The sequence below is a fragment of the Protobothrops mucrosquamatus genome, unplaced genomic scaffold (assembly GCF_001527695.2).
Source record: "Protobothrops mucrosquamatus isolate PMUCROS unplaced genomic scaffold, P.Mucros_1.0 scaffold324, whole genome shotgun sequence".
Lineage (NCBI taxonomy): Eukaryota > Metazoa > Chordata > Lepidosauria > Squamata > Viperidae > Protobothrops > Protobothrops mucrosquamatus.
The window spans coordinates 403,645-430,785 of record NW_015386663.1 but is presented as its reverse complement, the minus strand read 5'-3'; the positions used below and the strand labels follow the sequence as shown (position 1 = coordinate 430,785).

At 43.0% G+C, this 27,141-nt stretch overlaps 2 protein-coding genes across 2 annotated transcripts in view; one reads left to right on the top strand and one right to left on the bottom strand.

The window, feature by feature from the left end:
• The first annotated feature begins 1,809 nt into the window (after window positions 1–1,809).
• AIP (aryl hydrocarbon receptor interacting protein) lies at window positions 1,810–9,636 on the top strand. Its single transcript, XM_015815188.1, has 6 exons — window positions 1,810–1,931; window positions 4,868–5,047; window positions 6,516–6,704; window positions 7,368–7,544; window positions 9,125–9,266; window positions 9,419–9,636. Exons 1-6 carry the CDS (start codon window positions 1,833–1,835, stop codon window positions 9,622–9,624), a joined length of 993 nt encoding a protein of 330 aa, XP_015670674.1. The 5' UTR covers window positions 1,810–1,832; the 3' UTR covers window positions 9,625–9,636.
• Window positions 9,637–15,596: 5,960 nt separating this feature from the next.
• Window positions 15,597–27,141, bottom strand: part of LOC107286771 (unconventional myosin-X) — an 83,302-nt gene continuing 71,757 nt past the window's right edge. The window contains exons 33-42 of the mRNA XM_029284002.1: window positions 26,505–26,699; window positions 24,181–24,338; window positions 23,496–23,619; window positions 22,341–22,638; window positions 21,718–21,925; window positions 21,288–21,424; window positions 20,604–20,727; window positions 18,723–19,172; window positions 16,833–17,024; window positions 15,597–15,811 (exon numbers count right to left, since the gene is read on the bottom strand). Of these exons, the coding sequence (XP_029139835.1) occupies window positions 15,698–15,811; window positions 16,833–17,024; window positions 18,723–19,172; window positions 20,604–20,727; window positions 21,288–21,424; window positions 21,718–21,925; window positions 22,341–22,638; window positions 23,496–23,619; window positions 24,181–24,338; window positions 26,505–26,699 (2,000 nt within the window). The 3' untranslated portion in view covers window positions 15,597–15,697. The remainder of the gene's footprint in view (window positions 15,812–16,832; window positions 17,025–18,722; window positions 19,173–20,603; window positions 20,728–21,287; window positions 21,425–21,717; window positions 21,926–22,340; window positions 22,639–23,495; window positions 23,620–24,180; window positions 24,339–26,504; window positions 26,700–27,141) is intronic.

The following is a 27,141-nucleotide window of genomic DNA, read 5'->3' as shown; positions in this document are numbered from 1 at the left end:
TACACTGGTCTACCTTGAAGGGACAAATGAGGTTTTGGAAGAATTCTCTACACTGTTTAGTCATGAGGTAACAGCTTTTTTTCTCTCAGAAGACTAAAAAAAACAAACCAGTATGGGCAGTCTAGAAAGCATGATGATCAAGATGACAAAATCAACATACTGCACTTATTTAATGAATTTAACTCCATTTTTGAATTTGACTTTATACAGTTGCTGCTTTCCGCTTTCTGGCTCTTATTAAGAATTCTTTCCATAAGCCAGGGAGCCTGTAGGTAGGAACTCTCTCACCTTTCAATATACACTCCTTAGAAAAATTAGATGCATTATAATTGTTACATACAATTGCTAGGTTTATTGAATTATTATTTGCATTACAACACACAACATGGAATTATTATATTTTTATCCTGCTTTTGCATGTAACTCAAGGCAGCAAATGCACTTAATTTTCCTTCCTTTTATTTTCCTCCCCCCCCAAAAAAAAAATAAATCAGTGAGGTGAGTTGGGCTGAGAGTGACTGACTCAAAATCACCCAGTTGGCTCATATGCCTAAGGAATGCTCAGAATCCACATTATTATTATTTTTTAAGCCACAAACCTATGTATTCACTTAAAACAATTCCTTGAAGTGCAAACAGTCTTACTTCCTGGTAAGTGTGTCCAAAATCATTTAAAACATGAAGAGAAAAAAGATCTTCAGACAACAAAGGAACAAGCATTACATTTTCTGGGTCTTTCAGGAAAGAGTTCAAAAACACTCTTGAGTTTATCCATGCATTTTTTATTAATATCTATTTAAGCATGTATTTTCTCTTTCATTTTTTATGAAACGCATCCACTATCTACAAATGTGTTTTCCCCTTCCAGTGAATTTGTATTATTCGTGGCAACTAGAGAAGGGCATGTTTTGACGTTCTGACCTGTGGGTTCTACATATATCCATGGTGATCTTGGAGAACTTGAAAAACAGGACGTAAGCTACAGAACCCATCAATCAAATAGATAAGCTCAGCGTCGTGGTTGATGGAAGCTCAGAAAAGGGCAGGTTCGAAAAAGCGCTTTTCCTGTTTTCCCTCTTTTTCACAATCTCGTTAAGGAGAAAAACAAAAACAAAACAAAACAGGACGGCATCCTTCACAGTACTGCATCCTTAAGGATGCCCCAATCTGGCCGACGGGCAGTGGAGCAGATCGCTTTGGGAAGGAAAACGGGGGGGGGGGAGGACGGGCTCCCCTTGCTAAAGGCTTGACTTAGGTACAGGCAGGGGGTGACTAGATGATCATCGAAGTCATAAGCCAACCCCACCGCCCGGGATCTGCTTGCTGGAGCCCAGGCTTGCATGTCTACGAACATCCCGATTCCTGCTCCCGATTACGATTCCTGCTCCCGATTCCGAACATCCCGATTCCTGCTCGGAATCGGGATGTCCAAGAGGGTCGCCCATAAGGGAACTGGACTCCAGAGGCGGCGGACTTGGTTGGCAAGGAGAGTGAAAATGGGCATGAGGCTCAGCTACCTCTCAGGATGTGGAAACACTACTCTATATTAATAGAGTATCATTTAGTGTTGAATAATAGTAACACCGCCGCCGCCCCAGCTCCCTGCTTAGTAGGGATTTATCTTCCCAGCAGTCTGCTCGTCATTCGGAAACTCTCCCTCTTTGTGTCAGATCAAACGCTCCGCCCGAGTCTTTCCGAAAAGTTCCGATAGCTAACGGATGTGTCCGAGACCGGATACGGAAAAAGACGAGCGCCTCCGGAAGAAGACGAGCGAAGTTCGGCAATCCCAAAGCACACGAAGACTTGGAAGCCGAATCGGGCGAAAAGCCATCATGGCGGACAAGATCGCGCAGCTCCGGGCGGATGGGATCCAGAAGCGGTTGGTGCAGGAAGGCCGGGGACCGGTGCCTGATTACCAAGACGGTACCAAGGTGAAAAAAAGATTGTGCGCGAGTCTCTCGGGAAATAACGGAACCGGGCGGAGAAGCGCGCATGCGCTAATAGCAAGGAACGTTTCGGATAAAATGCCCATGCGCGATGGGTTGTAGATCTGGGCGAGTGGAGACGGGAGGCTGCGTGAGCGAAGTGGAACGATGCCCATTTGTCTTCATTCATTCGTTTGCTCCTGCTCTAGTTTCTGTCTACGTAAATAGGTTGCTATCGTTCCCATTTTGTATACGGATAAATCTGATCAGCTCTCAGGGTCATTAGCGAGAATAGTAATGCACCCCATTTATAGGATACCAAATTGGGGAAATCTGGGTTTAGCAAGGGAGATCAGCTAGAAATGGAGAGTCGGCAGCCCTCTCGATGTTGTTGGACAATTCCAGCATCCGTGACCAATGGCGCTGGAGTTAGCTAGTTTTACAAAATTAGAAATGTCACAGGTGGCCTGGCACTAGAAGGCTGCCACTGCTGAATTTAGGAGAAATTTTCAGAGGAGATAACATTTGGCTGAGTTTGACAGGGTTTGGTTGCTAAGCTTCATATGGCCTGCTTACTGTTAGGACAAAAGACCCAGAGAGGATCAGAACTCTAGACCGCCCCAACCCTCAGTCCGTGGACCAGTACCGGGCCACGGCATGCCAGCAACCGGTCCGCACAAACAAGCAAAGCCCCATCCGCGGGATACAGGCAGCACACAAAACCACACCCCCTCTGGTCTGTGGAAAAACCTCTCCACGGCAGAGGCGTAGCGTGGGGGGTGCAGGGGGGGCCGGCCGCACCGGGCGCAACATCTGGGGGGGCGCGCTCGCACTCGCAGCTCTGCCCCTGCCTGGCTCACTCACTCTCTCTGCAGTGCTGGCTGTGCGAATCCGATCTGAGCCGCCGGGTCGCCGACACCGCCCACTGTGGAGGGCGGGGGTGCCTTGCCCCGGGTGCTGACAACCCACGCTACGCCACTGCTCCACGGAACTGGTCCCTGGTGCCCAAAAGGTTGGGGACCTCTGCTCTAGATCAGTATTTCTCAACTTTGGTAGCTTGAAGATGTGTGGACTTCAACTCCCAGAATTCCCCAGCCACCTTTGCTGGTTGGGGAATTCTGGGAGTTGAAGTTCACACCTTCAAGATGCCAAGGTTGAAAAATATTGCCCTAAATCAAATTGGCAAGTAAAAAGAAAAGAAATCTGAAAAAAATTAGCAGCAGGCCAGTTTTGTCACAGGGTCAAGAAAATGATGGCTGTAGCCACCAAGGTTCAACCTCAGTTCAAAGGTGCCTTTACTTTTGGGGAGTTTTTTGTTGTTAATCTCAAGGTGCACATTAGCTTCCATTTAGTTTCTTCTTTGCATGCACATCTAAGTAGCTGAAATCCAAGCTGACTGTCTCCAAACTCTAACCTAAAAATTAGAATCAGTTTGAGGGAAAGTGTGCATGGAGCTGTCCCCTTAACATACCGATTTGAACTATTTTTGCCACACAGTGGCCTATGTTTGCCCCAATGTTAGGATTTTCAGAGGGTAGGAATCAACGGCATTGGCTGTTGGGAAGGTGACCCCCCACTGAATTTTCTTGCCTCACATTCGAAATAGTGTTTTTCAACTCCAGAGGTGCAAGTTGGCAGCCCAGCCCAGTCAGCCAACTGGGTTTCTTTCCATTTGACATGTATGCTTGTGTGCCCCTTGGCTAGTTTGTGCTGAGCCACTTCAGCAATCCATTTCTTCATAGTGGTACATCAGTCCTTTTTAAAATCACTGTTAGTTGCTTTTCAGGAAATGCTGTTTTGTGGTTCCAAAGTTGGAACAGATGTGGGTATGCATGCCATACCTGTTGCCACTTCCTTAAAGAAGCCACCTCTTTTCCAAGGTTAGTACAGTAGGCACGTGATCAAAGAAAACTGCACATTTGAGTTATAATAATAATAAAGTTGGAAGGGACCTTAGAGGTCATCTAGTCCAACCCCCTGCTCAGGCAGGAAACCCTATACCATTTCGGACAAATGGCTGTCCAGTCTCTTCTTAAAAACTTCCAGTGTTGGAGAATTCAACGGTGCTTTGGAGTGGGCATGGATACACTGCCTCAGTAACTTACCAGTGTATATACCCTTGAAGGCTATTGGAGGAATTCAGGAGAAGTTAAAGATTCTTTAAGAAGGTGTTGGCTGAAAGGTATTGCAAAATTATGCATGCTCTAAAATATTTTTGCAGCTTTGGAGCTAAAGCACTGCACAATCCCAATAATGTTTTCACCTTCACTAAATGATCTGTGTCTTTCTGATGTGGACAATGTTATATTAAGATGACATCATTGAACTCCATACTGCAAATGAGTTAAAGCAGGGGTGTCAAACTGCTGGCCCGCGGGCCGGATGTGTCATCCGGAAGCCGCGCCCACCCCATAGCCGGCAGTGGTGAAACCATCCCGATACATTGCATGACATCACGTGATGTCGCGAGTTTGATATGTCTGAGTTAAAGTATCTGACGTACAGGTAGTCCTTGACTTAATGTCTCTAATTGAGCCTGGAATTATGGTTGTAAATCAAGGCATTTACAACGGGGGTTGTTAAGTGAGTGCCATGGTCGTTAAGCAAGCACTGTGGTCATTTAGTGAACTCATTTTCCCCAATGGGCATTTTTTGCCAGAAACAAAAAATAAATGCCAGAAACCAGCAAAAAAAGTTGCAAATTGTCACATGTCCACGGGATGTGGCAAATAGCTATACAGATAAGCCAGTTGTCAAGTACCCAAAATGCGATCACGTGACCATCATAACTTAGAAAATGGTTTGTAAATAGCTCTGGGCAGGTCTGTCATAACTTCGAATGGTTGTTAAGCAAATGGTCATAAGTCAAGGACTACCTGCAGTCTGTTCTGGTAGATCAGTGAGGTGACTTACTCTGTTGTTCTGCTTCCGATTCTCTTCAGGTTACTTTCCACTATCGCACAATGCTTTGCAGTTCAGATCAGAAAGTACTAGATGACAGTCATGCCCGGGACAAACCTATGGAGCTGATCTTCGGCAAGAAATTCAAGTTGCCTGTCTGGGAAACCATCTTGCACAGCATGCAGGAGGGCGAGGTGGCTGAATTCTTGTGTGACACAAAGGTATTTCTCATGCCTGTTCTGGGGGAGAATCTGGAAAAGAATTCATACAATCCTAGAATGTAAGCTTGGAGTTAAAAAAAACCCCACCCTGGAATATCATTTCAATATATGATCACAGCAGTCAGATTGCTGTATTCAGAGGTAGAAAGATGTGACACTACTTACCATGTTTCCCCGAAAATAAAATCTACCCTGAAAAGAAACCCTAGCTTGATTTGTATGTGTAGGCCTAAAGAAGCCCTACCTCCCCAAAATAAGCCCTAGTTAAGAGCCTGCGCAGCTGGCTGCCCGCCCATTCTGTCTGGTTGTTTGTGATGCCACCACCGCGAGGTAAGGCGAGGCAGGTGGGGAAGGGGGTGGAGCTGCCCCACATGTCCTGTACCCGCTTATCTCAGGACCTCTGTAGCCAGGTCTCCCGTGCCCCGACACCTGCCTCACCTCATGGCAGTGTCATCAACAGCTTTGTCCAGCAGGAGCCAGAAGCCTTCAGGAAAGGCCTCTGTAGCTGAGAATGGAGCCAGGGGTTGACGCAAGTGTTGCCCCCCCCCAGCCTCTGTTTCACCAGCAGAGGTCTTTCCTGAAGGCCTCTACCGGCGACACGGAAGCTGGGAGCGACACGTGGGCCAGTGGCGGTCACACGGGCTCCTGCTGGATGGAGTTGTCAGTGATGCCGCTGCCGCGAGGCGAGACAATGAAAAAATAAGACATTCTCCCAAAATAAGACCTAATGCTTCTTTTGGAGGCAAAAAATATATATAAGACCAGGTCTTATTTTTGGGGAAACACAGTATTAGGGAGGAATGGTTGGTGAAGATTTTGCTGAAATGGCTAGTTAACTTTGATGAGAGAAAACACATATCTATTTTACTGACCAAAAGCCTGTTATGGACTTAGCATAAAAATGAAAAAAAAATTAACTTGTGACATCGTTGTGATGATTAGACAGAATAGATTATAGAAAGAGGAGTAACATGATATAACTTCAGAGAGAGGTCAAAATATATTTGTACTTCTAACCGCTGTGAAGAATATCAAAATGTATCTTTTTTTTCTTTCTTATTTTACTCCCCCCCCTTTTCTTGCACATTTTTGCCTTTTCTTATTTCTTTGTCTTTTATTACTATCCATTAGTTTGTGTTAGCTTTTATTTTCCTGTTTAAAAGTTTTAATTAAAAAATATACTTACTGTACAATGTGAGGTTGAGAGAGAGACTTGGAGATCATTTTGCCTAACCCCCTGCCTAGTGCCGGAATCCACTTTTCCAGAAGTAGGAAAAAGGCCCTTGCCAAATTCTTCTATTGTGACTCATAAAGGGACCTTGATCTAGTATTGACTCTGGCATGAGTAAAGGAACGCTAGGTTTCCTTCTTTTATAACAAGTAGACATCACTCATTTTTCCTAATTGGGGAAATACATTTAGTCCTTCTTGACTGTGCCATTTTTCTCCCCTTCTTCTGCTTCACCAGCATGTGGTCTTATATCCAATGGTATCCAAGAGCCTGAGGAACATTGCAGCTGGGAAAGATCCTCTGGAGGGACAACGACATTGCTGTGGCATTGCCCAGATGCACGAGCATCATTCGCTGGGTTACCAAGACCTTGATGAGCTCCAGCAGAACCCCCAGCCCCTCATCTTTGCCTTTGAAGTGCTCAAGGTGAGGGGGAAGGAAAGGTGAGGTCCTCTGGGCTAGACAGATTAGGGAGGGCAATTGGGCTTCGTATGTTTGGGAGTCTCTTACTTACTTGAGTATATGGCTCCACAAATCAAGGAGAAGAGAGATGCCTTCAGATAGAAGTTGGGAATGAATTTTTCCCGGCACAAATACATGAGATTTCTACCATCATTTTAATGGGTCTTATTTTAAGGGGAAAGACAGCATGCTTTTTGCTATCCCACTGAGGGAAAGAAGCTGTTTGAAGTAATGCAAGCCCTTCTTTTCCCTCCTATCCTGCGTCCACTTTTTCAGCTTTGAGACACTTTTTCAATTATTTTACTCATTTGTTAGATACATACATATCTCTCCTTTCTCCAGGAGCTCAAGGCAGCATGCACAGCACCTCCACACCCCAGTTTTCCCTATAACAATTTCCTTGGGGGATAGATTAGGAAGGTCAAAGGTTACCCAGGGAATTTCTGTGGCTGAAAATGCCCTCAAATCCAGGTCTCCCTAATGCCAGTCCAGTGCCTTTCCCAATCCATTGCACTGATTCTCTTCCAACACCTTAGAGCCTGGGGTGACAAAAGCAGGCTGGTTCTTACGGGCCTGCTTTCTCTAGCACCGTGATCTAACCTTGCTTGTTGTCTTGTGCTGCACCAGGTGGAAAGGCCTGGCACATACCGACAAGATCCATGGGCTATGTCAGACGAGGAGAAGATGAAGGCTGTGCCCCTGATCCACCAGGAGGGCAATGAGCTCTTCAAGGACGGCAAAGTGCAAGAGGCGGCTGCCAAGTACTATGATGCAATTGCTTGCCTTAAGAACCTGCAAATGAAGGTGACTGATGGTGTGCCTCTCCGGGGGCTGTTTCGCTCGTATAACATTCAGGGCAGCAAATGCCAAATCAGTGAGGGATTTCCACCCTAGATTAAGCAGAACTCCTAACTCATTTCATTGTGCAGGTACAAATGTAGTTAGGTCATTTTCCTAACTAGCTAAAGCTTGGCCTGGCCAGAACAATCTTTGTGCTTGATTGAATAGTCTGTGAATGAGATTTCTTCTGTTCAGGCAGTGGGTTCCTAGTTATTCAACATTGGTTTTATTGTGCCTAAAACGGGGGGTACGGGTAGTGCTATGCCTTCACGTGTATCGTTTGGGGTCCACCAAGTTCTCTATTCTACCTAAATTTATAAAGATTATTCAATTTTAAAAATGCAAAGGAAACTGGTATTCTGCAGATCTTTCAATATTTCATATTGTTGTCAGACAACAAGACCTTTGGGCCCAACAAAGACCCCTTGGGATTGTAGATAATTTGCTAATTCCTGGGCACCTAAATGGATTTGCTCCCAGAAAATTTTCCCCTGACAGCCTTGTTGTGAATGCATGTACTTATCACGTACAGTATTCTCCAAATTCCAGGTGTGCCCTCATCTGAAACAATGTACCTACATGCTTCTGCACCTGTCCCAGTTTGTGCATACTCACACCACTAAGGAGGATCCCTGCTAAACCATTGGAACCATTTTTGCTCAGCTACTCTGGAGCACTCCTGGCCCAGTTCTAGTTAGAGGGAGTGTATCCTCCAAATAATAATATCAAAGCAATAGCATTTGTCTTCACTTGTGCAGCTCCATGACAGGATCTGACCAGCAGCCAGAATGGCTTCTGTAACATAATTTGTCAAGATATGCACAATTTCTCTCTTCATCAGAACACACACATAAAAAGGCTCCCAAGTCAGAATTAACATGATGCTAGCAGGCTGATGTGCAACATGGAATCTGCAGTGTGTTTTTTTCCTCCTCGCCTACGTTTTCTCTGTTGAAATTGGCATCTGAAATTTTCTTTGTCATTCCATCTCAAGGTGTGATGTAGTCCTTGTTAGAGAAAGAGAGGCAGTTTTGTGTGGAAAAAGGCTCATGTTCTCGCTCCTATTTACCATCTTTTATATTTTCCTAAGGACTTGGCTGCAGGATCTGTGATAACTTGCCAAGGCCAATTTGCCACAAAATAACTCGCCATGGCCAACTCGCCACAGGACAAGAGTTGCACTAACATCGAAGAAATAGTGGAATAGAATCATTAAAGAAAGGATGCCAAAGGACAAAACGGAATGTGAATGAAAAAAGTTTAAATATTTTTAAAATTAGTTTAAATAATTAAATTGAATTGCTGAATTCTCCCTCAGTGAATTTTCCTGTGGTCAGTTGGCCATGGTGAGTTGTCCTGCAGCAAGTTGGCCGAGGCGAGCTGGCTGAGGCAAGTTGTCCCTTCCGTTGGCTGCATGTGGATTTGATCTTGCTGCCACCACAAGAAAGGCTGTCCCAGGCCAGCCCACAAGGGTTCTGGCCTGTGGACAGACATTGCTACAACTGACCCATGCTTTGTGCCCTTTCTCTTGTCCCATGCCATAGGAGCAACCAGGATCTCCGGACTGGATCCAGCTGGACCAACAGATCACTCCTTTATTGTTGAATTATTGTCAGTGTAAGCTGCTGAATGAGGAGTACTATGAAGTGCTGGATCACTGCTCTTCTATTCTGAACAAGTATGAAGGTAAGGAGGCTTGTGAAATATTGAAGAGCCACGGTGGGTTTGAAGGGTAGAAAAGTCTAAAATGAGACTGACGAATGGGGAGGAGAAACATCAAGGCTGTTGTCAGGCCATGAATCCTGCCTAGCTTATTCACATGGCCACTTCCCCCACAGATAACGTCAAGGCCTATTTCAAGAGAGGCAAGGCTCACGCAGCCGTCTGGAACGCAGCTGAGGCTCAGGCCGATTTTGCCAAAGTTTTGCAGTTGGATCCATCGCTGACCCCAGTGGTAACCCGGGAGCTGCGCAACTTGGAGGCCCGCCTGCGTGCGAAAGATGACGAGGATAAGATCCGTTTCAAAGGCATCTTTTCCCAGTAGTCCTTGGACCTGCTGCTGCTGCTGCTCTCGCTCAGGACAGCTCTGGCTTTATTTCTGAGCCTGTCCAGGGAGAAGTTGTGTAAATGTGGTATGTGGCTCCTTGTCAGGCTTATCCCCACCCTCCGCATCAATCTTGGAGGGAGCCAGCTTTTCTTGCCAACAAAGTCTGTACTCTCTATGCCAATAGCACTGTTTGCTACTGCCAGGGTTAGATACGGCAAGAAAACATTTCGGATTCTCCAAGCCAAAGCAGGGTGGAAGGCATGCCCAGAAATGTATCTGCCACTTAGGTTGGGAGCCTACCTTTCTCCTATAATTGATTTTATTCTCCTACTTCACCCACACATGGTGCCTTTTGGTCATCTGAGCACAAGGAAGGAAACTTACTTTCTTGGGCTGATGTCTTATGAAAGGGCTGGCAAAAGCTCTGGCTGAAAGTTTTGCTTTGAATTGAGGCTTCTTTTCCATCTCCAAATCTCCTTTCAGCTGCTAGTGGAAAGGCTGGGCATAGGAGCATCTGATCTCTAGAAACAGCAGAGGCTTCCACATCTGAGATGTGGGCAAGAGAAAAGGGGATGCCAGGAATGAGGAGTCTGAGAGGTGATGGGCTCTTGAATTATCATCCCTGCTCCCTCTTCTTTAGAGTCATGCAAGCACATACACAGTCTCAGTTAGGCGTCCTTTTCCCCAATCTTTGCTACTACTTGTTTCCTTTCTAACCAAGAAGCCTAGTGAGCATCTCTGTTGCAGGTTAAGAAAGGAAAGCAAAGCATGTGTGAGAGAAAAGGCTGGAGCTCATGTCTGCTGTAGTGACGTGGCTGTGCTGGCAAACTCCTCAGCCCACCTCTGGGGAAAGAATCCCGTGCTAGTCGAGTCTTGAGTTGTAGAGATGTGTATTGTTGATTTCCAGCCTTGGATTGGTGGAGCTGCTGCAGTTTGCCTGTCAAGGGGCTTTTGAGTTCCCACTCAACGCTACTTGGGTTTGATATATAGAAAAAAAGAGACACCTGGTGGGTGTGGCTCCCTAATTAAAATAGGATGACACCTTTCCTTCCTTCTCTCTGTAGAAGCCATAGGAGCAAAGGTGATGCTAGCTGGCCTATCTCGTCTACGTATTGGAGTAGTGTACACTTATGTATGTGTACACTTTTGAGAGCAAGCAACAGAATTTCATTTTTAATGTGTGCCAGTGTGCCCACAGTAAAAAATGACAATAAAGGCTATCTATCTTATCTTGTGCGCTGTACTCCACCCTCTCAATAGCTTCTGACTGCTTTAGAAATCTCCGCCGTAAAATCATCACTTCTTGAATGCCAACTTTCCTCCATTAGTAGCAGTTGCTGGCAAAGCAGTCCCTGGGCTTAGGTTCTGCGGCCACTCCTTGTTCAAAATGTGCCCATTCTGAGTTTTGTTCTTGAGCGGAGCAAGGAGACAGGCGTGCAGTCCTGAGCTGTTTTTTTCCCCTTTTTACAGAAGCCAGCCTCAGCTTGGGCTGTAAAATCGTTGTCAGTGCCTCCCTCCAGAAGGAAAACTCTGTAGCTGAGTTTCCCCAGGGTGTGCTGTGTGCTGCAGGAATTGTATGGGGATTACCTTGCTGGATTTGGACAAGAAAATCCTCACCACTCCAAACTGGAGCATTGTTGACTGTCTTGTTTTTAATGGTGTAGAGTAGTGTCCGAGAGTGAAGGTCCCTCCTAGGGGCTTCCCAATCCACTCCCCATTCCCAAGTAATGGAGAATAGTAGTCATTTGTGTTGCTGCTGGGGGGGGGAGGGGGAATCTTTCAACGCCTCATACATTTTCTTGGCAGCTTTCCAATCAAGGACCTGATTAGTGTGTTTGTATCCATGTGTCTCTGTGTGCGTCTATTGATTGCAGCCAGGAGACAGGGTGAAAAAATGTTCCTTAATAAGACCAGAAAAAGGGACACGTCTGGTGAGTGCAGCTTTCCGTAATTGGGAGCTTTCTAGCTGAGTTTGGGCTGCCTTTGGGAAGCACGGCCAGAGGACCTAAATGAAGAAGCTGAGCTATGCAGAGCAGGAGAGTATCTGTTTTTTTCCTCTTTCCTGTAGTGGATGAGACTGAGAATTGTTTCTTACTGGGGACAGGACAGGGATGTTTCCTTCCATCCTGCCTCCCCAAAATTTCTATTGCCAAAGTTGCCTGTGAACCTCTCCAGATTAGCTATAGACCTGTAGCTGGCAGTTCACTAATTTTACTTCTAAAATTGTTCGTCGCCTTTTAAGGGCCATGAATTAGATCTAGTCTATGTATATTTCTCTCACTAAATTGCAGGGGATTTCATGATTTACTTTTTATTTCAAGGGACTCCCCGAGTTCAAATAAACTAATCTCAATCCAATCCATGACTCCTTGGAAGAAAATACACCTGGCTTCCCTGTGTATGTCCCAGATGTTGGTAAAGCTGTGCATTTGTATAGCTAGAGCTGCTCTCCAGATGTTCGTTCTTGGCTGCTATTTGCTGTGCCTTTTTTTGTGAGCTCTTGTAGACTACAAGTATGCTTTGATGGCTTCTAAACCAGAGTTGCCTGGTAATGACAATGATGGTGAAATTTATGGATGCATCTTCAGCACCATAAGGATGGCCAGTAATGGAAATGAGAACCCATTACTAAAGTGTTTTGTGATGCAAAGCCTCCACATGCTGGCAGAAGGCAACATGTAAACACAGTTCAAATTAAAGAGTATTTTTCGCTCGGATATTATCTGTGTGGCTTCTTTAAGGTGTGGTTTTAATAGGACGTTACAGGTTTCCCCTTAATAAACTAATTTGTCTTGCTTGATAGTGCTGCCATTAGCAAAGGCACTTTTCTCTTCCACAGGCCTATCTTTCTGCCCGCACATCCCTGAATCAATAGCTGTCTTTCAGGGAAAATGAGAGGCAACCAAATTAGAAGTCTAATACAGGGTTATCTATACATCTATACTGCACAGTGCATTTTCTTGTTCCTTGCATGGCTTGTGAACTTGTTCCCCTTTCAGTTTAGCCTGGCCCATGTCTCCAGGGTCAGAATGAAAGCAAAAGAGGTGTAAAAAAACATCATGAGGTGCACGTACCTCATTGTTCTTGCAGCCTTGCCATTCATTACTATGGTTTAACGGATTACAGTTTAGAGTTCTGTACAAAAAATGTTAGTGGAAATAGAAGTTTTAAATTTTGCTCATCTTAGGGCCCGTTTCATCTATTTTGCTTTGAGCTGCCATTGAGAAGAGCATAATGGTCTAGACTCTAAGAACTTACGAAAAGGTATTTTAAAAAAATGAACTAGAAATCATAGACCAGTTTAATTGGATGAGGCTGGATCACATAAGGCTGATCTGTTCAGGATAGGGTTTAGCAAGTCATATGGGAAATCAACATAAATATAACATTTTAAGGAAGCGTGTGCAAATTCTGTTTCCTAGGAAGCGATTTTTTTTTAAATTATCAAAACATGGCCCAGGGAGAACTTCTTTAATATCCTCAGTCAAATCCTGATCCCAAAGCATTTTTTCCTATCGAATTAGAATTAGCTGTCACAAATATTTCGGAGTATCTTAAGTGTGTGAAGAAGCAATGTTGGTTATATGGAGGGGGGAGGGAAATCACAAGAAATGAGGTATTTCATTGCTTCAAACCAAGAAAAAAACAAAAAAAAAACTAAAGGAAAATAATTATGCAATCAATAATTTATTAAACCTCCATTTTTGTAAAGCCAGTTACAAATGAAAGAAGTGCAGAAATAAATCTGCAATACAATTAATGTCTGTTACGTTTCCCAATTGGGTTTTAGCTGCCTGCAGCAACCCGTGAGCCAGGATATATCAGTATAGTGGTATTGCAGGTTCAAGGGAGCTGAGGAATGTATGATGGAGACTAAAGTCCAGGCTTCCTTCCAAGTAGTGCCCTCCATGTGTGAAAACTAATTGGCATGCCTCAATATATGACATGCCAGCTGCAGTGACTGGAAATTCTTGATCCATTGGGGGGGGCCACTTGGTTGAGAGGAAGCCTGTCCGACCTAGACAACGTACTGAACCAAAAAATAAGATCACGTGTCGCTTCTACCAGTCTCCTCGGTTCCACTTTCAGAAACTGAAAAGAGGCAAGAAAGGGCAACTGAATGGGACTCAGCCTGACATATTAAGGCAATGTCTATAGAGAGGTGAATTGTGACCGATGTAATCACATTACATACACCAAATATTTGGGGGTGTCTCTAATTGTTCCTCCATTGTGGTAGAGAATGAAAAGATGGCAATTGTAATCATCGAGACCTAGAAATTTTGTTCATCTAGTCACGATCCTCATTTGCAGTCCCAGACACACAGGAGGGAATGGAAGGTCACTGCTTGGAAAATCCTTTGCGGAGGTCCATTTTCTTTGGGTTCTGGGAGGGCTGGACATTCTGCAGCGAGTTGGATATAAAATGTAACCTTATCCTCTGAATGAACCAGATAAATGGTTTTTTTTTCTGTTAAGTGGCATTTCTCTAAACACGAAGCACGAAAAATGTCCAGAAGTTGGTAGACAGACATCTCTAGTTCAGCATTCCTCAGCCTGGGGAACTCCCAAGAGCTGAAGTTCACACATCAGGAGGCGGCCCAGTCTGGGAGATGTTGCTTAGTAGTGGCAAACATTTGTACTATGACTGAAAATAATATAAATTCAGGATTGGGCAGGAGCACACAATTCAAGAGCCTGGATGTCTCAATTATAAATTGTGGAAGAATACTTACACTGGGAACATTGTGCTCTCGGATATTTTGATTCTTCTTTTAAGTCCCAGCTGCCATAGCCGGTAGAAAGGGGCTGGGGGAGTCCTCATCTAAAGCCTCTGGACAGCACCGAGAGAGCCAGATTTTCATACTTTGAGACAGGAGCTTCATCATGTCCCTAATTTCTTCTATTTCTTGTTGCTACCAAACCCAGATAAATTAGATGTAAAGATAAACCTGTTTATTTTGCACAAACAGTATTAAGGGTTCAGAGCCTCTTTTTTCTTAGTAAGGAATTCGGAGTATTTTATCGCAGTATTTTGTTTGAAAGGGTTTTCAAAAATATTTTCAGTGCAAGTGAGCCAATGTGTTATTTTCTACACAAATCACATTTAGTCTTAGGCTCAGAATATCTTTGTCCAGCCTGGCACCCTTCAGTTGTATTCAGTTACGATTTCATCAACATATCTAGGATGCATCGGAACAGAGGAGAATGCACTCACCAGGCTTAAGATTAGAGAAGAAATCTATTCTTTCTATCCATCTTGCCACCATTTTTCCCCGTTGCTTATATATGATGGCAGTGCAGAAAAACAAAAGATTAAAAAAAAAATACTGCAAAGTCCAAACTCCTTGCCAAGGAAGAAAGAGAACTGCAGCATACAAGTGAATATAAAATTTGACTTTATCCTCTGAATGAACCAGATAAATGTTTTTCTACTAAGTGGCGCTTCCCCAAACATGCAGCATGAAAAGTTATGAAGGACTTCAAGAAGGAACAGTGCCATGTCTTTACATTTATGCAGCCTTGTGACAGCTGGTCTCCCATGTAGCAGGAGTCCCAAACCTATAGACGTAGTACTGAAAATCGATTTGGAAGCTGAAATCGTTGCTTGAAGCCACTGGTGATAGTAAATCTTGGAAAGATGAAGTCTGTTCAGATGTAGCAGCTCATTCCTGAGAAATCACACTTGCTCTACCCAATGAAGAGCTTAACAATCTCTTTCAGATGTGGAATTCTTGCTGATATTAGCTTAGCAACTCTCCTGCTGCTTTTATTGCAGAAAAGGTTTTCACATGATGATCTTTTCAAGCAAAGATAGCTCTTGCTTTGTCCTTGCAGTAAGACCTGACCCATAAGAGTGGGCTCAGGGAAAATTCACATAAAACTGCCTCAGGATCTGGCCTCTGCGGTTCTGATTTTAATTATGAAAGATGTTCTGGATGTTCTGTCAGGCAAGATGCTGGAAGGAGAATTATGGAATAATGTTTTCTTACAAAATGAATCTGCTACAAATTTGGCTGAGTCACAGCACATGTCCTTCTAAGCAGCATAATTAACTCTGCAAATCCAATCACCTCATCCAGATACTCGCATGGCTGTCCAAGCTGGTGGCTGATCTCATGCTACAGCATTTCTTCACAATCATGTTGATGTAAGCCTTCATGATTTTAATTATTTCTCCCACCTAATGAAATAAAAAGAATTATCAAAACCCTTCAGTAAACTACAAAATCACTGTGGTATCTCAGTCTCCAAGACAAGTTGAAGACATATTTTACAAATCAACAATGCTATATTGTGATTGAAATATAAGCCTTCAATACGCAATTTAGGATTTCCCAGATGTGTACTGATCTGTAGTATATATAATTTCCAATAAATAACAATTTCACTGGCTGGAAGTAACAGAAGATAAAGTCAGTATACATATGGAAGCATTAGAATGGCTAAATCAAATAATTAATTAAAGCTCTGACACTTGCTAAACAGTTTTTAGGTCATTATTTTATTAAAATTCTACCTTTCTTCAAGCATTTTAGTAAATGCTTAAAATGCCCATTTTAGAGCTTGAGAACTTGAGGTATAACTTGATTAAAAATTCATTTGTATTGTTATCATCTTAGAAAAAGAATTCCTCCTTCTACAAGAAAACGTATTCAGAGAAAGCTTACTATGATTATTAAAAGTTTTAAAAGATGATTTTTCTTGCTACTGCTAACAAATTCAGAAGCCCTTGCTGATCTACCCAAGATTACCAAAGGTACTGTATATTAGAAGGTCGTAGCTTGTTTCCTGCTCTGAAAGTAGAGCAAATAGCAGAAGGTAAACTTGATCTATGAAGAGATTGCCTGATATTCTTACTAGCCAACTAACTTTCCAATTAAAGTTATATAATCAGCTTCTCTACCTTATACTTTTTCTAGCCTGGTGGATCTTAAAATGTGGTCTGAGGACTCCTGGGGGTCATTGAAACCCTTGAGGAAGCCTGCAAAGTCAAATATTCTTATATTTCTCAGTTTTACTACCTAGTACAGTGCATATATTGAATGGTGTATTGTACTAGAATTCTTTTTCAATCATTTTTAAAAATGTCAGAGGGTCCTGTGACCAAAATGTTTGAGAATCTCTGGTCTAACCCATCCTGTGTTAGAAGAGTCAGTCTTGTCCTGCTTGAATTCCTGAGACAAGAATCCCCTAAAATGTACCTGGGGGGTTTCAAAGTACATCTCTCTTTCATCCACAGTTAGCTTGAAGGTGTTGGGCTGAGGAGCTCCAAAAAAGATAATCTGCTCATACTGGAAAGTTTCCAGAGGCTTTGGCTCCCCCCGTTTGTACAGTGACACATTCTCTGTATTGACACTGAGCCAAAGGTCATTTGGAAAGCCCCCTTCTTTGCACTATAGGAAAAAAAAACCACAAGATGTGTTAGCAAACAGGAATGGTATAACCAAGAAAGCTGCATTTGGTCAAAACTGACAGGAAACACACGTGATGAATAAACAGAACTTTCCCCCACCCCAGCCTCAGGCCCCCTCGACCACTAGTCTTTTACCACTTACCATTTGGTTTTTGCAAATATTTCTCAAAACAACAGATGAAAAGTATTAAATTAAAATGCTTATTTACTAAGAAATATGCTATCCTTTAATACAAGGACTTCTCCTACAAAAGAAAAGAAAAGAAAGAAAAAGAAAAAAGAGAGCCAATTGTTTTGGGAGATGAAACTATCTAGGCCTTAGCTTGTTCTACACCAGGGGTAGTCAACCTTGGCTCTTTTATGACTCGTGGACTTCAACTCCCAGAATTCCTGAGCCAGCTTAGCTGGCTCAGGAATTCTGGGAGTTGAAGTCCACGAGTCATAAAAGAGCCAAGGTTGACTACCCCTGTTCTACACTTTGTGCTGAGGGTTTCTAGCCATTGATGTCACTTTAAGAGTTATTAAATGTGTGGGATCAATTGGGAAAGGAGCAACGGAAACTTTGGAAAGGGAAGGAAGATGGAACTTGAAATAAATGTTTTGCAAGTACAAATCTATCCTTTAAGGATGTCTTGCAGAACACCCCCCCCCCCTGCAAGTTACTAGCTCAGGTCTGTATGTTCTGTACAATGCCCAACTCTAGCAACTGGACTCAACACACTTTCCTGTCCCGCCAAAAATAGTCCTTTATCCAGACAGAACATCGGAAGTGTCCATGTTCAGAAGTGATATATTAAGAGCCACTATTGTAATTGAAGCAATGAATTGTGAAAGAACCCATCCCTGTTAAAATCCCAGCTTAGTGCAGCGAAGTGAAAATTTGAATCTGGAACTCTCCAGTGTTCTGTTGAGCTTCTTAACTTCTATGTCGCACAAGCTCTTCAGCAAGTTATTGAAGAACAGGTACTGTTCTTAACAGGGATAACACAACAATAATGTAAGATTTTTTAAAATAAAGATGCTGAAGTAACATGCATAAGAGATACTTCAGAAGCCGTTAACTCAGGTGCAAGAATTATCTACAGACATTTTGAGCAAAGGGGCATAGTTGAAATTTTTAGAAAAATATCCTGGGCACATGACAAAAAAATAGCAATGTGGGAATGCTACATCCCAAAGTGACTTTCATAGTGGGCACATCCAGTCACAAAACAAAGAAGAACAGGTGATTCCAGAAATCAAATAACTTTCCTATGATCCTAAATACAAAAGGTGTTATCTGTATCTCACAATGCAATATAAATCTCGAATCACCAACTGTATGTTCACCCCCAGCTTCCTTCTTTTTCTTATTGCCATCCCAGTTTTCTTCTTTACCTTGTCCCTCCTTTCCTTCCTTCCTTCCTTGGCAGCTGGGAATACTGAAAAAGGCAAAACCTTTGTTTCATGCTATGTTTCCTTCCTCGGATTGTTTGTCCAAATGGAACCTAGAGCTAGAAGATGTCAGGTGGATAGAGGCCAGTATTTCACATACACACCAAAACCAATTAACAGATTGTCGGGGAAAAACACAAAACATCAGGACACTTAGGCTATGGGTGGAGGTATGTACAGAAATAGTGCTGCTGATGAGCATCGCAGTCCTTTAACCCCACACACGCTTCTATGTCTCTCTTACCTCAACGTCAAAGAGAGTGGAGCCATAACCTGACCATTCCTTCATGACTGCCATGTAAGCCACCATGGCCTGTTGCTGTAGCAACCCCTGCAGTTTGTTCCACTTTTCTGTTATGCTGGCCCGAGCTGCTGAGAGTTCTTCTTTCACCCACATCTCTGCCATCTGTTCCTCTTCCACTTTTTGCTTCTTCACCGAGCCTGCCTTGAAGCCACGCTTCAGAGTGCCCTCCAGGAAGCTAGTCCGCCTTCTCTCCAGAACCTGGCTGCTGGAACCGCTACTTTTCATTGACTGCAGAATTTTTGACTTCAGCCGGTTCACTGGATAGACGCTATCGAGGGACCAGGAGATTTTGGAATAGTCCCCGTAAAGATACTGCAGTCTCAGCGATGCCAAATGTTGCAGGGTCTCCTCTGGGCCGGGGAAATGGCCATCAATGAGACTTTCATGAGCCTGTTAAAGTCAGAAGTAACAATTATTCCCAGCCTTTTATATTTGTTTATAGTGCCGTGCCGTACTGTATGGTATAGTACAGTGGTGGCGAACCTATGGCACTCAGGGCCCTCTCTGTGGGCACATGCACTATGCCCCAGAGATGGCAACTGTCCCTCTTCAACCAGCCACCTGCTAACTCGCTGAGGTCCCACATGGCCAGATGCATCCCAGCACCCATGCGCTCGCTGGCCTCTGTGTGCAGGGGCTGATGGTGTCTGGCAGCAGCCCCCCCGGCCTGTCTCACTTTGCCCTATGGCAATGGCACCCCCGCCTTGCCTCGCCTCACCCCGCAGGATGAGCCTCCTGCCCACCGCCCCACCTGCCAGAGACCCCCTGGATCTCCCCCAACCTTGCCGGCCCCCAAAGGCATCCCTCCCTACGAGCAACATCAAGGTGATCACACCCACCTTGGCCACACCCACCCAATCTGCTATGACCACCACAGCCACGCCCACCCAGTGGGCCATGCCCACCTGGCACCCGGCGATAAATAAGTGGCTTTTGGGTTGAAGTTTGGGCATTCGGTCTCTAAAAGGTTTGCCATCACTGGTATAGTAAATAGTATCACATTTCAGGACATATATCTTACTACTACTACTAAAATGTGCAAAATGTGAGCTTGCAGCTATTATGATGTTCAACAGCATAGACTCTCCTGGCTTTGGAATTCCATTTTATCATAATTACAATATTATAATTCATGTCTTGTTTTCTCAAGTAAAGTAGATCAATTTGGTTTGTTCGCAGCAATGTGCCAAAGCGGGCCAATTCTTTTCATCTCAGTCTGATCCATCTAAACACCAACCACCTGATCTGTTGATGTAAAACCTTTGGCCCAGTCAGCTCCTAATCCAGTCGTGATCAATGCTCCTGGCAGCGCATACTCTCACTAACTGCACCAAGAACTCCCATTTTAGGGAATATGGAATTCCCATCTACTCTTTCCAGTTCTGTCTTGTTTTTTTATAGCCTTCCCGCCAATGGAATGCAAGCAAGCCTTCATCACTTCATTGCCCCCTTTCCCACTGACTGCATAGAAGGCAGAAATAGCTTGAGGAGATGTGTTCCGATGTTGAACATCTCCTCATAGCTCTTGGTACTGAACTCTGAAATGGAGACATGTTTTTCAGCCTCCTGATAGCTCCATTTTTTTTTTAATCAAGAAATAATGGACGTGCTTTATGACCTGCCCATTGTTGATTAAGTTTGGGCATTTGCTTGTCATTGCTGACAAACTGAAGATAATTTCAGGGTCCTTGGGCTAAAATGAAACCTCTCCAATCCCACTGCTGATTAAATTTCACCATTTGCTAATGTGCTGCTACCCCATCCTTGACCCAATTAAGTTGCATGGATCAAGCTGCTTAGTCTGTGTCGTGGAAGGCTTACCTGCTCAAACATAAAGGCAAATTCCACTCCCTCCTTGGGAACATTTTCAACATCAAGAAAACAATACAGTTTAAAATACAGCTGCCAATGGCCATCCACATCCTCTTCCATGGATCCAGCAAGTCTAGACACACAGGAGGAGAGTTTGGGTCACAGATCAAGAAGACGACTAAGGTGTCACGGGGGTGAAAACCACTTTACTGAAAACCACTTCTTGCAACTCTTTCCACAACATTTAGAAGAACTCAGCCCATGGTACACCACCGCCATTTTCATATCACTGCAAATAGTAGCGTGAGTAGGGACAAAGCAAGTCATGAGATGCTAATGCTGCTTGTGGCAAGTCACGTCAGGCATTGTAGCTAATGGGGTAACATATGGCCTATGTCTGGAGGCGGGCTAGAAACAGAAGGAGCTTAAAAACACTTCGTCCTCCATTTTTCAGGACACACGTGTGTAACTCTGTGCGAGCACAGATTTAGACATATGAAGCATGGTATTGCAAATGAGCCACAGCTTTCTTAGAAAGAAGTACAGACTAAATTCTTAGCAAGAAACAAAGACTAAACTTAAATAGAGGGGATGGGGCCTAAATAATTTGTATGAGCATTTTCACACTATGGACACTCAACTTTACAGCTATGTCTTACACACTTGAAGTCCAAGTACAGTGATTTTTCCTACCTCTCAAACTTGGCCAAAACGTCTGCTACAATCACCCGGCTCTCAATGGCTTTATCTACATGCTTATTGCGCTCAAAGAGGGCAAACATATTCCGACTGTCTTCCATGGCCAGTCCCCGGATCAGCTTCTCTACGACCTGAAAGTAGAGAGAGAGAGAGAAGGTAGGAAAGTTGAGCCCGACCAAGTTATTCTATCATTGTTCAAAGACGGAATTGGGCTATAAGACGTGATTGGGAAAGGCTACAAACAGATTGGACAAAGGATGTACATTTTGAGACACAGTTTCTAAGGAACTGGCCTGTAGATCAGAAGGGAAGTGAGAGCTTCCTTTTCCAATGTTTTAATTCTTTCTTGGATCAGTCAGTGAAGAGACAGCAATCATAGAGTTCCTAGGCAGCCCAACTTTCCAAAAGCTTATTCTAGTCTTACCTCCCCTGCACTGGTGTGAGAATTGATAGTGATCTGACAGGAACCTCCTCCGTGGCAATAGACAGTAGTGGTCATTTCCTGCCGAGCGATAAGTGCTTGTATTTCCTCCTGGGAGGGGACAAATTCTCTGCTCTTAGTTCTCTTCAGTGAATCAGTGATGAACTGAGAATACCGGTCTACTTCCGTGGCCAGAAAGAGATCTTTTACTCTGGGATGAGAAAAGAAGAGGTACAGTGCCCTATAAGCCACGTTGATCCAAAACCCTGGAGAGAGGCCAAACTCATTCAAAGGCCATAAGTTACTTATCACCTATAAGATGACTGTCATTTGATTTAAAGAAATTGTACTAATCTATGCATCTCCCTCCAGAGGGCATTTAGTTTTCTGACTACAGGACTAGTATTTTACATTTTCATTTTTACAGCATTAGGGGAAAAACAAAGGGGAACTACGGTATGTAAGAGTGTTAGAGGCAATGAAAAGATACCGCATTGGGGGTTTGACAATATACAGGACATAAAGCATGGATCAGAATCTCTCCCAGCATCTGACCTAGTTTTAACTTTCGGCTGCGATCTACACCCAGGGGCAATAAGCATTAGTGTGCATAGAATACCTCTTACCTTCTGAGGTGAAACTTGAGGTAACGCAGGATTCCCCTGCTGGGGAGGAAGGTACAGCTCATGCAGGTCATGAGCTGCCAGTGATGAAGATTACCAGGGCTGTTGGGCTGTGGCACATGATTGGTTTGCTTGATCAGCTGACAATAGACTTCATCGCGGAGGCCCCTGAGATCATGGCAGGTCTGAAGGATGCCCTGGATAATGGGGATAGGGTCAGACACTGACTCAATTTCCTGAAGGGAGTTGAAGATCTTCATGGCTTCATCCTGAAGACTGCTGTAGCCCTTCTCTTGCTGCACTATAAGGGGAGAAGAACCACAAGAACAAGGCAAGGGAGAGGACAATCAGTACAGTACCTCCTTTGGAACTGTTTGTTAGGCAGTTTTTGGGTTTAAATACAATAATCTTATGAAAATTACATATAGGTCCCTCAGGGGGTTGCAAAATACAGTACTAATGTCTATTCTAGCCTTCTCTGAGTTGGTATCCACCAGATGTCTAAAACTACAAGGGGTTATTGGATCATTTATCACATCTGGACAGTAGTAGATTAGGGAGGGGGGCTCTACCCATTCACTGCAGTCACACAGAGTAATGTGCCTAATCTCTCTCCTAGAACAATGTTGGATTCTCCACCACCTTCTCTTTTCCATCTGGAAAGGCACTAGATTCTATTTTGCTATGAAAGGCAGAAAAAAGACCATCTGAGCTAAGAAGATAACTGATGCAATAAGAAATATAATAAAACTGATTTTATTCAGCTTGGGAAAGGGAACCAAATTAACAGCATAATTCATGAGGGCTCTCCTCTGTCTGGGTGAGATATCATTTAAATATTATTACTATTAATTGCATATTAATGATTTTTTATCGTTGTGAAGACACAGGTGCTCCATCCAGGACAAACTCAGCTAAACTCACTACTAAATCATTGTTTTTTCCCCCTATGCCTACCTATGAATTTGTCCCACCAAAATCAGTGGATCTTGCTTTTTAATCAAATATCCATAGGACTGCACGGTTCATTTTTACAGTCTTCTCAATATGAGTCTTGACACTCCATAACTTTGCCCTGCCTACCAGCTACATTTTGACAACTGTTTCTTTTGCACCTTCTGACTTGGTTCCTCAAATCTCAAAGCCACAGTTACTTACTGTTGATCCCAACATCTCCATAAGGCAGTGGCAGCAGTGGTGAGTGCAAGGGATGCTGGGTGTATCTCAGGATGGGATTCCTTCGGTAGATTTGTTCTACCACTTCAGAATTTGTATTATTTTCCTGAAGTAAACAGAAGGGGGCAGGGAGAGAGAAGGAGAGTGGCAGAGATGTTTCCAATGGCTTTACCTTTCCTCCCCCCCAAATATACAGGGTGCCCCAAAAGCCAGCCCCCCATTGGTCCAATCACAATTCATTTTTCCAGAGAAAATATTATTGTTAATATTGGAAGGTCATTACTTTTAATTACATTTATCATTAGTTGAACCAGCGATCGTCTATGTATGACATGTACGATGTACTAATGATATAAGGCCCCTGATGCAACGTAATATGCAGCCTTTATCATGTAGTACATATATATGTGTCTAACACACCACGAGGAATCTACTACTGTAGGTAAAGTTTGTGGTGAAAAATGCATATGTATGTAGCTATATATTATTATCCAATGTCTCTGATTTAGTGATGGGGTTAGGAATACAAAAAAATCCATACATTAAAAAGTGCATTTGTGATTAAAAACAAGAAAGGCGGGTCAGGACCCAGAGTTGTGTTCATATCCAGAAGGAGATTCAACTATGGCTTCTGAGTAGAGCTCAATTAAGACTTGGAGGAACTTACCTTAATGTCACAAATAAGTTGCTGTGTGGGTGTTTCAATGGGAACTTTGCTGTCAATGACTCCTTGGATGGCAGAGGCCCAGCGCATGGCTTCATTCAACAACTTTGTGTAGAGGTGGTATGAATGCTTTCTGCCATGCACAGTGATGTTCCAGTAACCTGCTGGCACAAAGACAACCAAGATGAGTGTGTCACTATTTCAGAGCAGTAAATAATAAGCAAGGCAATGGAGAAGACAGGAAGAGGTGCTATTCAGTCAAGACAGGAAGGCAATTTGTTCTGTTTAAGTGCGGTATGCTGTAATATTAAACGTGCAGCCAAAAGACACTGAAAGCTATTGGTTCTGCTATCAGAATGCTAATTAAAACTTCTTTGATCAGGACTGTTCCATTATTCATTGAACATGGAAACCTGTTTTGCTTCAAGAAACCAATGAATGAAATATTAAGATCTGCAGGATGCACAATATTGGTTCAAGAAACGTCTGGGCTTTTCAAATATGAATGCAGAGCTATGATCTAATTATATTGTTCTGTGTTTTTTTTTCTAGCCAAGCATGGAAGGTAAGCAAGTTGTTAGTGAGAAGCAGAGCAAACCGTTTCTCCTAGCAACTTAATTTCCTCCCATACTGGATGAGAAGGGACTTCATTCTACTAAGCCAGCATTCAAGGAAAATGTAAAAAGACTGTTCCGTTTTTTTTAAACCTGAATGACTATGTAAAAGAAAGACCAATTGTATGCCTGAACCAATTCAAATAATGATACGATATGTAAGAATGTGTGTTGTAGTGTAAGAACTCACATCCCCCACTGTTCTGATCTATACTGTTAATTTAGCCAGCGCTGCGCGTGTCTTCCAGATTTGCTTTTCGTAGTCTGATATTATTGGCATATATTTTCCAATGTTGAGCTAAAGTTGTCCTCGTGGTTATCAGCCTATACAGGTAGTCATTGATTTACAACAGTTCATTTAGAGATGTTCAAAGTTACAATGACCATTATGACCATTTTTCACACTTACGACCTTTGGGGCATCCCCAGGATCATGTGATCAAAATTTGGATGCTTGGTAACTAGTTCCTATTTATGAGGGTTGCAGTGTCCCAAGTCATTTGCAACCTTCTGACAAGCAAAGTCAATGGGGAAACCAGATTCACTTAGCAACCAAGTTACTAACTTATCAACTGCAGTGATTCACTTAACAATTGAGGCAAGGTAGGTCGTAAAATGGGGCAAAACTCACTTAACAAATGTCTCACTTAGCAACAGAAATTTTGGGCTCAATTGTGGTTGTAAGTCGAGGACTACCTGTATCTTAACAAACTGTGATTTAGTCTATTTCTAGAGTCTGGATGCACTATATCTGCAACATAATTATACCTTTCCGACAATAACTGTATCCTTTTATAGTATATTATAAAAGGTACTTTAGAGTGAGGGTGTGGATAAAGGCGAGATTGGACTCATTGCTGCATTTGTGGAATTCCACGTTCTCATCAAGCTGCTTTACAATAGATTCTTTTAATTTTGTTGTGTTTCTTTGTATCATATCTGTGAAATCTGTTCACAGAAAATCTGTTGGCTATATTGGCACCTTCTGACTTCATGTGTCTGCAATGTCTGACTGCAGCGTTGACACTGACATGCTGCTATTCAAGGATTTGTTTTTAGTATTTATTTTTCATTTGATCACGTACACTTATTTTAGATAATGATAAACAATGGTGACATTAATATAAGTAATGTTGATTATTTTGCAATGATTTACAATTATTTCTGAAGATGATGAGTTTAATTTTATATATTTATTTAATCAACAAACCTTAAACGTTATAACTATAAATTCCCTATTTACTGATATTATTTTTCATGCACTATGTTCTTTCTCACCTTATTTTATTGTTTTAAATAAATAAAATAAAATAAAAAATTGCCTATTCCTGCTCTACATGCAACATATAGGCATTTGCCCACAGCATAACAACAACAACAACAACAAAGTTGGAAGGGACCTTGGAGGTCATCTAGTCCAACCCCCTGCTCAGGCAGGAAACCCTATACCATTTCAGACAAATGGCTGTCCAGTCTCTTCTTAAAAACTTCCAGTGTTGGTGCATTCACCGCTTCTAGAGGCAGGTTGTTCCACTGGTTAATTGTTCTGTCAGGAAGTTTCTCCTTAGTTCTAGGTTGCTTCTCTCCCATGTCCAAATTATAAATGCAGACATATTTCTACCTATTTATAATTGCTCATAATGAATGCAATAAGATCCTCCAAAATTTTTGCAGGCGTCAGAAGAACCTGCAACCTCCTTACATAGTTCTTACCAGTTTCTTTGAAGATTCTTTCATCGGGCTGAAGCACTGAGCAGAGGCTATTGAGAACAAGGGTCCCAAGCTTGGTTGCGGTGCGTTCTGAAGACTTGTAGTAGTCAAGGGCAGTGCTGGTCAGTACAAACCAGCGTTTCTTCAGCTTCAGGGACAACGTCTTGCTGTTGCTCTGGACCTCCTTATGTAGCCACCCTGGCAGAAAATACAGGATCCATGAACTCAGCAACAGAAAACTTGTGCTCCTTTAGTACATCTGCTCCTGGCTGCTGATGTGGCTGTGGTGAAGCATCACAGATCTTCCTTTTTTTTTTTTTTTTTTACTTTCTGGCTTCACCTTCTGACTTTCTACTTAAAGTAACTGCACTAAAGGTTGCACTATATGATGCTGCCAGGGCTGCAGCTGGCTTCCCTACAGTTTGGGGTATGGTCTCCTCTAAAAGTTGCCACCAAGTAATCATTCTTAATGTGACGAAAGAGGAAAATTATTAATCCACGGGGAATAATTATTTTTCATATATTTTAATTATATGAATTTATATTAATATGAGTGCCCAACCCCCAAAGCTGCGTTTTCTTGAACTAAGCAATACTCCTTCCTTCCTTCCTTCCTTCCCTCCCTCCCTCCCTCCCTCCC

Bases quoted from the DNA above. Each gene is read 5' to 3' on its own strand.
- AIP (XM_015815188.1), top strand. From the start codon at position 1,833: ATGGCGGACAAGATCGCGCAGCTCCGGGCGGATGGGATCCAGAAGCGG. The intron at 7,545-9,124 runs GTGACTGATGGT...CCCATGCCATAG, and splicing joins TTAAGAACCTGCAAATGAAG to GAGCAACCAGGATCTCCGGA. The intron at 9,267-9,418 runs GTAAGGAGGCTT...CTTCCCCCACAG, and splicing joins TATTCTGAACAAGTATGAAG to ATAACGTCAAGGCCTATTTC.